The following is a 10,137-nucleotide window of genomic DNA, read 5'->3' as shown; positions in this document are numbered from 1 at the left end:
GGAAGCAGAAAATGCAGAGAAAAGTCTGCAAACTGACATGGATGTGTGTGTGTCTGTAAATATATATATATATATATATATATATATATATATATATATATATATATATATATAAATAATTACACACACACACACATAATTTTACACTTTAACATACATATTGATTGTAGGTGTATTGTCGGTGTTTGATTTTCTTTTTTTTTTTTATTGATACCCAAGTGGCATGATGACAGAAGACTGACAAGTAAAATATAAGTTAAAATGGTTTATTGAAGCACAATAAGTTTTAAAAGTCAGCAACAATGCAGACAAAGTAGTGAATCGTTACATGATAGAGTAGCAGAGATAAATATAGTCCATATATATATATATATATATATATATATATATAAAGTTCATAGTTTCTTCAGACAATGCATCATATGCAGAGACAAGAACAAGAGTATCAGACAGAAAAAGTCCAGATTCTTCATTTTTTAATATATGTAGAAAAGTCCAAAAGTTCATAGAATGCTCAAAATGTAATTCCATAAGATCTCAGCATGTCAAGTTGTTGCCCATCTGCCACAGTCTTTCTTGCAAGATCATCTAATCCGAAATAAAATATTTCCACTTTGCAAAAGTCCTTCCAGGCTTGCAAACATGCAATATACTCCAACTCCACGGTATGACTGCCCCTTCTTCAGTGCTATTAGGAGGCTTTGCACTGGTGTGAACCATCCCTTCTGTAGATCAGTTCATGTCAATCTTCCTCCTTACTCTTTTGCTCCACAAGAGCCAACATCTTGCCAGTCTTGGCGACATATTCCGACCTCAACCAGCGTAATCCACAGACTCGGGAATGCAGCTGGCCCAACCAGGTGCACAACACCGTGATAAGAATGCAAAAAGGTTTTCACCATGTAATGCACTGGTAGTTTCTTCACTCGGGCAGGGTAATAGAGGGCACCCAGTCATTAACACTGCGGCTTTCTTCACAGAATAGACCAAGTTTCTCCAAAGACGGGTCTTTCCAGGCATCCTCACTGGGGTTCTGAGAAATGAGAAAGAACAGTTCATGAGTAAACGGCTTACAAGAAAAGGATTGAGACACAGCCAAGGGAACAATGCCAAGTCTTTGCAGATAAGCAGGAAGACACTTACCGTAATAAGGATGCAGTGCAGATCTTTGGGTTCTCCAGACTCCTCAGCGCTGCCCAGGATCTCCGCCAGCTTCTCAGTGTCATTCAGACGTACAATATTGATGTCGTTTTCACAGCAGAAGGCTTGGATCAGCGTGAAGTGGATCTGCAGGGCAATGTCCCCTTCATCGATCTCATCAGCAGCCAGAATGCAGAAAGTCACATTATCTGGATCTCTGTAAAAGGAGAAGAGAGAACCTTTAGCTGCGCCGTCCGTGGGTCTGTGCGTGGGCAATGTGTTACGTGTGTGTGAGTAATGGCTGTGCGTGGGTACAATGCCAGGGAGGACGATACTTACACATTCATGACTTTGGCAGACTCGTAGACTCCAACTGTCAGGCACTCCTGTCTCTGGGCGGAGATCAGCAGCTCATGCAGGGCTTTACCGGCACTGTGCATCCTACAATACAAAGATACATGCACTTAGATATATGCCCACCATGCTCTGTACCCCATAATACAAGCCTAGCATGCAGCCAGCCCATAATACCAGCCTAGCATGCAAATATGTATACCCCAGTTACCAGTACCACTATATACCCATTACTGTACCCCATAACATCCCATTATACACAATATACCCATTACTGTACCCCATAACATCCCAGTATACACAATATACCCATTACTGTGCCCCATAACATCCCAGTATACACAATATACCCATTACTGTACCCCATGACATCCCAGTATACACAATATACCCATTACTGTACCCCATGACATCCCAGTATACACAATATACCCATTACTGTACCCCATAACATCCCAGTATACACAATATACCCATTACTGTACCCCATGACATCCCAGTATACACAATATACCCATTACTGTTCCCAGTATACACAATATACCCATTACTGTGCCCATAACATGCCCATTCTGCACGGTAATTACCTTTCAGCGCTTTCCACTACAGCTTCCTGTCCGTGCACCTCTTCAAGAGTCATAGTGGTTTAGTAATTCACAAGAGCTGCAGACAAATAGCCAGAAAAATCCACAAGTGTTCCTTGTAAGTGAGGGGTTAATCCAAAGCTCAGTTGTAAGACGATAGAATCCCAAGTAGAGTGTGAGGAGAACGAGCGGCGGCGCCGGTATTTATCTGCTGGCAGCCGGGGGCGTGGCTTCTCACACTGCTTCACAATGATTGGCTGGCTGGAGGTGGCATTGTGATGCTAATAGGGGCTGCTGAACACCCTGGCTTGTGCCAGAAGGCCACACGTGGGGGAGGGGGAGCGCACGGAGTGTGTGGAGTCTGCGGGGGGCTCACACTGACTCAGTCCTAATGGCCTTTGTCATACTGTTACCGGGCAGACTGCAAAGAGGGGCGAGAAGAGCACCCCAAGTCTGCGGACACTGCTGCCACCTCCATGAGGGGACATGCTCGTGTGTCAGGGCACACTGTGCGCCCGGCTACAGGGCAGCAATGCTGCGGGCATAGCAGAGCAGGCACCGGGGCACAGCCAGCTATATATGTACTGTACACATACTGTATGTATATATGTACACGTGTATATATATATATATATATATATATATATATATATATATATATATATATATATACATATACATATATATATATATAAAAAATAGTGTATTGTTATATTAGTGTAATAAGTAATGGCATTATATATAATTTGTAAGTGCAGTATGTATATACATATTATATATGTTGTATATTTGGTGTAGCAATAGTATTTTATACACATTAGTACAGTGTAACATAGTCCACATGTTTGGCAGAGTGCACTATATGGAGGAATACTCTGGGGCAGTGATTATTTTGCTCTGGCTTCTTCGTTGCAGGAGGGCACAAGTCTGCAGAGATAATAGGAGCAGATTGTGAATGGCACACGCTGCTATTTAGCATTTCTATAGGGGGCACACAATGGGGGGAGGTCTGGCGTGTGGCAGTTTGGAGATTAGACAATTGGCCCTTTCTCTCTTTCTAGGGAGACTGTCCACCTGCCACTGGGGTGGGGGATGTGGATCATCTAACAATGTCCTGCACATGAAAATCCTCAGCAGCATGCTCCATCAATGCTCTGGGGGGAGAGAAGACCCTTATCCTCATCCTCCTCCCTGGCTTCATCAATGCTCTGGGGGGAAAGAAGCCCCTCATCCTCTCCCTGGCAGCATGCTTCATCAATGCCCTGGGGGAAAGAAGACCCTTATACTTCATGCTCCATCAATGCCCTGGGGGAGAGAAGACCCTTATACTTCATGCTCCATCAATGCCCTGGGGGAGAGAAGACCCTTATACTTCATGCTCCATCAATGCCCTGGGGGACAGAAGACCCTTATACTTCATGCTCCAACAATGCTCTGGGGGGCTAGAACCCACTCATCCTCCTCCCTGGCAGCATCCTCAGTCAATGCTCTGGGGACTAGAAGCCCCTCATCCTTCATGCTCCATCAATGCTCTGTAGGGCTAGAAACCCCTCATCCTCTCCCTGGCAGCATGCACAATCAATGCTCTGGGGACTAGAAGCCCCTCATCCTTCATGCTTCATCAGTGCTCTGGGGGGCTAGAAGCCCCTCATCCTTCATGCTCCATCAGTGCTTTGGGGGACTAGAAGCCCCTCATCCTCTCCCTGGCAGCATGCACAATCAATGCTCTGGGGACTAGTAGCCCGTCATCCTTCATGCTCCATCAGTGCTCTGGGGGGCTAGAAGCCCCTCATCCTCCTCCCTGGCAGCCTGCTCCACCAGCTATCATTAACCCTTTCCTGCAGCACTGTAGACACGTGTGTGAGTGAGCTGACCAGCCTGCATTAGTCATCTGTAATCCCCAGACCAGCTCCTGTACTGGGCTCTGCTCACTGGTCCCAGCAGAACACATTGCAACATTATTATTGTGCAGAGCCAGACACAGGGATTCAGACTAGACTAGGCTAGACTTGGAGGAATGTAAACGACCAGTGCTGGAAGCCTGGACTTCTAGACAGAGGTAATCAGAGAAAAGCACTTTAGCAGACAGGTCTAGGAGTCACTGGCGCATGGGTGCGATCTTTTATATACATGGCACACAATTTATTAACTCTTAACTAACTGTATTTATTTATTTTTACTCACTCATATAGTGCTATTAATTCTGAAGATCTTTAAAGACATGATGATCACTGTCCCCACTGTTGTGGGGCTCACAATCTAAATTCCCTATGAGTATGTGTTTGGAGTGTAGGAGGAAACCGGAGAATCCGGAGGAAACCCACGCAAACACGGGGAGAACATACAAACTCCTTGGTGGCATTTGAACCCAGAATCTGGCCATACACTCCTGACCACTTTATTCACATGCACGCTCAGCTTGGCATAGCGTGCATGTGTTCTGAATAGGGAGAAGGAAGTAACCTATTGCCAGACCCCAAAAGACCTCCATAGATATTAGATACATTTAAGTGTAACGCCACACACTGTGTTGGCACCTAAGTAAAATATTGCCATTTTCAAGGTAATTCCAGGCATAGGTTTGTTTTCCAGAAGCATGTGCATCATTCAGTGCTGTACTATAAAGTTTCCTGGTTTTCTCCCTTACTGATCTGCTAAGGTTTCCTGGTACTGATTCTTCCCTCCACCCCCACCCTGCCAAGACTAATGCTGGGAACAGCCTGACAATATTCAACCTACAGCGCCACCTGCTGGCCATAGCCTTATACAAGTGACCACAGCTAACCTTGAGTTCCTCATAATAATAACCCTTGGAGCAACTTGTCCTGAAATCCCATGTGCAAGAAAAAACACCATCTGACTGACACACACCCGAAATAACCTGCCATGTTCCCAGAAGGATAGTCAGCAGAAAGAGAACAGTAGATTAGGCCTGAAGAATGAACTCTTGCTCCTAGGCTTAGAGCGCTTCATGGTCTGCACATCAGCACCACACTTTATATGAGTCACTTCCAATAATATTAATGGTATTCACTAGCATTCCAGAAAATGGCTGGCTTCCCACTTGGCACCGCCATCACGGCTAATGGGAATTTCCAGTTGTAATAAAATAATTCAGGATGCTATATTACATCAACAATGACAGGAAAGGATCCGAGGCAGGGGACTATCGCAGACCGCTTCTGTCAGCTGACATTGCAGCGTCTTGTATGGGGCAGATGGTGGCCGATGATCAGGAGCCATCAATCAGGGGTTTCCATTCCCTCTAGACTTCGGAAGTCTCCTGGGTCCAGGATCAGACAAGAGCTGGTTTTCTTACAGGTGTGTTTGACCATCTGGGGGACCACGGGGGAAGACTATGTTTGAGAAGCTTCATATGAAAAGGCTTGTTCGAAGGCCACTTGTGACTTTTAGGATTGCTACTTCCAATAGGTGGCGCTAGAGTTTGTCTCCTTTCCTGGAGAGACAATTTGACCATCTGGTCACTTGATAAGAGAACTGTGGTCATCGATACCCAAACAGTTGGGTATGAGACAATATCCTTGAATAAAAACACGGTGCAAAGATATATTTTACCTGTATGCTTGAATAGTATTTTATATGAAGGGTGACCCTGGGTATCTTAATGAACGATCAGCCCTGACCTTAGCGGCCAGCTTAGATTCATTGTAAAGCAAATATTTTTGCACGTGTGATTAACATTCGCATGCTTGGCACTTCTCTTTCCATTTGTTGGAAATACTCGTGTAGGTTCAGAAGTGCACAGATACAGCTGCTGCTTCTCCTTGGTCCCTATAAATACAGTAAAGTTAGAACCGGTAATGATGCGCCACCTAGTGGCAACAATTCTGTAATCACAGCACTCCGGCCAGATCCTCGCAGGATTTTTACAGAATGATGTACACTCCAGACTGGAAGGAAGAACACAATGTGCACTATTCTGGGCAGATTGTTCCATTCTTTTACCTTCTCTGCTGTGGGATTGTAACTCTTCTGCATTTATCATCGTCACTATTCATGTACGTGAGCACATTAAATCTCAGAAGTTAATAACAAATTACTCATCCTGTACATGGTTACATAAATCAATTAGTGGTACATGATGTAAATTGTCTATTTGTGTTATAAATATGATCCTAATTTGATATCTGAAATTTCTATAATAACATTATACCAAACCGCAAAGTCACTGAATAAATGGTGTAATAATAATAATAATAATAACAAATAATAATAATTTGTCCCTGTTATGTATACCCCTTTCATATGTAAAGTGGCATGGAATAAATGGAGCTATAATAATAAATAATAATAATAAATATTAATTTGTCCCTGTTATGTATACCCCTTTCATATGTAAAGTGCCATGGAATAAATAAAGCTATAATAATAAATAATAATAATAATAATAATATTAAAAAATAATAATTTGTCCCTGTTATGTATACCCCTTTCATATGTAAAGTGCCATGGAATAAATGGAGCTATAATAATAAATAATAATAATAATAATAATAACAATAAAAAATAATAATTTGTCCCTGTTATGTATACCCCTTTCATATGTAAAGTGCCATGGAATAAATGGAGCTATAATAATAAATAATAATCATAAAAAATCCAAAGTTTTTTATTGTTCCCTGTTATCAGCCAGGAAGAGTAAATGTATTGTTCCTAGTCCATACACATTTATATGCATAAGGGTATGTGCGCACGTTGCTTTTTACCTGCTTTTTACCTGCTTTTTTGCTGCTTTTTCTTCTGCGCTGTTTAGGGTTTGTGCGCACGTTGCTTTTTACCTGCTTTTTTGCTGCTTTTTCTTCTGCGCTGTTTAATGCCAAAATGGATGTGTTCTTCTATTCAAGCAAAGTCTATGGGAATTTGGGTTTCTTGTTCACACTATGTTGTTCAAAATGCTGCCTTTTTGAGGCAGAACTTTGGTCAAAAACTCAGCTTTTCAAAGAAGCAACATGTCAATTGTTTTTGCCATTTGGGTTTTGCACTGCAAAGCTGAGTTTTTGACCAAAGTTCTGCCACAAAAAGGCAGCATTGTGAACAAGAAACCCAAATTCCCATAGACTTTGCTTGAATAGAAGAACACATCCATTTTGGCATTAAACAGCGCAGAAGAAAAAGCAGCAAAAAAGCAGGTAAAAATCAGGTAAAAAGCAACGTGCGCACATACCCTCAGAAAGTGAATAAAAGCTGCTCATTTTATAAACTTCCATCAACTCTATGTTGAGATCTGTATTCAAAGACGTATAGATTTACTTTCTAAGTATTTAAACTAGAACTATTCTTTTAACAAACTTTTCCTGACTCAAGAGGAAATATGAAAAACAACTTTGTAATATATCTTATCAGAGAATTCTGTTTCTTAGGCCTTTTTATGCGTATATAGGTGTGTATGTGTGCGTGTGCTCCGTGTGTGTGTGTTCAGCGTGTGTTGTGAGTGTGTTCTCTGTGTGCCATCTGTGATAGCACACGGAGAGCAACAACTTTTATACTCACATGTCCTCAACGCTGATGTCTCCGGCACTGCTGCTGCTTTGGGGTCCGCAGTGCAGTGAATATTCATGAGCATAATGAGCGGGCCCGGAAGCAAGTCACAGCAGAGCCGAAGACAGCAGGGCTGGAGACAGATGAGTATAGAAAATCATTTTATTTCCAAGACACGTGTTTTCTCCGGTGCATGTAACATGGATCACATCAGTGTGTGGTATGTGTGACACCCGTGCTGCCGGAGAAAAACGGACACACGTTGGCGCCACACAGACACACGTCTGTGAGAAAACACATATGTGTGTGCTGATCCATTAATTTTAATGGGTCTGCGTATGTCCGTTTCTCCAGAACATATGAAAACGGACATCATACATACCGGAATCACGGATGTGTGAAGGCAGCCTTACACCACTTATGAGCTACTTCTTTCTCTTCCCCCTATCTCCTGAACTTTTCATATACTCAGAAGAACAGCACAGCTTAAATCATTCTTGCTCACAAGACTGACTACCAGCAGAGTGCGGGGTGAGGTTACAGCTGTTTATTAAACTGGAGGATTGAGGGGTAAATTGAGGAAACAGGCAGGTGGAGACATAGTAAAGTTGTAGTGAGATTTCAGACAAGGATTTTACCTCACCCTAGAGCTGGATTCACATCTACACTGCTCATTATGGCTGTAAAATTTACACTATGCTCCTGTTTGTGTTTGAAGAATTAATAAATAGCAGGTATCCTTCTCTGTGTGGTGTGTATGGGAGCGATCATAGCGGATAGTCTACTCCTATTAGCTCAGAGTTAACTGAAAATTAAGAGATAAGTAACAGCCAGAAATGGCGTTAGTCCTGATTTATTCTGAAAAGCTACTTGAAAGTGCAGTAAGATATCCGACTATAGCAATCTCCTTTACCAGTAAATTGCATAGACGATAAATGGAGTGCTGGTACACATACTCAAAGACTGCTCCTTTCAAAGATCCCTCGTCTCAGGATCATGGAGTCCCAGTAGTCGGACCCCAAACAATCAGCAACTTATCACCTATTCTGTGGATATGTAATAAGATGTTATGGTTGCTAATCCCTTTAAATTAAAGGCTCTTTTCACGCAATTGTCATAGTTTGTGTTAATGGAACCAGGACAAATATGACAGATCTGATATCAAACTTGATAAATTCTGACATATCCTATTGACTTATGTTGGGGCCCATCCGGTTTTCACAGTATTGTTGAAGAGTGAGAATAGTGCTGCAGAATGCTCACATTGGGAACACTGGACTGAAGGCAGGATAATGAGCCATGACAGTTCATCTACATAGAATATTTTGCATGCCGGCAAAGTGACAGAGAATCCGGAAGTCTCATGCACACGTCGCTTATTTTCTCCTTGCAGATTTGGTGCAGGTTTAAATCTGCAGCATTAAAATAATTTCACCCATACTAATGAATGGTAAATATCTGCACCAAAAACGAGCAGCAAAAATGTGCAGTTTTACCCGTGTGTTTTTCCTTCCGAGAGATGCAGAAATGGTGCTGAAATTCTGCACCACTTTACTTGCTATATCATTGATGGAGGCTATCTGCAGGCAATTTATATGACCTCTTAAAGGGCATTCTGAAGTGTGCTTTTTTATCCTTTTGTGTGACCATCCCCCGTGCTCAGAAAATCCAGTGTTTGCCTCCACCCCATCAGTCAGGCAGCTGTTGAGTCCTCTCCAGCAGTTGCACACATGCAAATGTCTCTTCAGTCTAATCTGCTTTGCACTTTGTCTTCTCTGTTACCATCCTGTAGTATCTACAGAAATCTATCTACTCACAAAAAGTTAGAGATATTTGGCTTTCAGTTGAAATTTATGTAAAACTTAAAAGTTCACGCTGCAGTGATATTTTATCATGACAGTAGTGCATTTAAGTAGAAACATGCAATGGTGGTTTCCTCATCACAAATAACTTATTAAAACAAAAGCCAACAGCAGTGCTGGGTATATCCACCCAAAATGTCCATGTCTCAATAACTTGTCATGTGGCCTTCAGCATTAATTACAGCTTGACAATGACATCTCATGCTGTTCACAAGTGGAGTTACTGTCTGCTGAGGCATCCGACTTTTCTTGCAAAGCAGCCCTCAGATCATTGAGGTTTTGGGGTACAGAGTTTCAAGCCTCTACACAGCGACTCAGCTGATCCCATAGGTTTTCTATAAGATTCAGGTCTGGAGAAACTGCAGTCCACTTCATTTGAGGTACTCCAGTCTCTAGCAGCCATTACATAATGATGCAACCTTGATGAGCTGGACCATTGTCATCCATGAAGATGTAACTAGACCTGTGTTGTTCATGCAGAGGCACAATGACTGGATTAATGATCTTATTCAAGTAATAGGGGCTTGTCACTGTACCATTCACAAAGTGTGGGGCAATCTGTATTGACTAGACACCTGCTCACACTGTACTACCACCACCACCAAAGGCTCATCTGGTGACCACAGTGGCTGATGCATAGGCCTTTTCTTGACTTTTCCAACATCATTGGCAGCCATCATTTCTGCTTATTGTGAATC

The 10,137-nt window shown here is 42.4% G+C and overlaps 1 protein-coding gene across 1 annotated transcript; it reads right to left on the bottom strand.

Annotated features, from left to right (window-relative positions):
- Positions 1 to 258: 258 nt before the first annotated feature.
- Positions 259 to 2,242, bottom strand: GADD45G (growth arrest and DNA damage inducible gamma). The gene is made up of 4 exons (XM_075340644.1): positions 2,082 to 2,242; positions 1,480 to 1,581; positions 1,144 to 1,357; positions 259 to 1,033 (listed from the first exon to the last, which is right to left on the bottom strand). Exons 1-4 carry the CDS (start codon positions 2,132 to 2,134, stop codon positions 923 to 925), a joined length of 480 nt encoding a protein of 159 aa, XP_075196759.1. The 5' UTR covers positions 2,135 to 2,242; the 3' UTR covers positions 259 to 922.
- Positions 2,243 to 10,137: the final 7,895 nt, after the last annotated feature.

The sequence above is a fragment of the Anomaloglossus baeobatrachus genome, chromosome 1 (assembly GCF_048569485.1).
Source record: "Anomaloglossus baeobatrachus isolate aAnoBae1 chromosome 1, aAnoBae1.hap1, whole genome shotgun sequence".
Lineage (NCBI taxonomy): Eukaryota > Metazoa > Chordata > Amphibia > Anura > Aromobatidae > Anomaloglossus > Anomaloglossus baeobatrachus.
The sequence above is the reverse complement of the archived record's forward strand: the minus strand, read 5'-3'. Positions and strand labels throughout refer to the sequence as shown.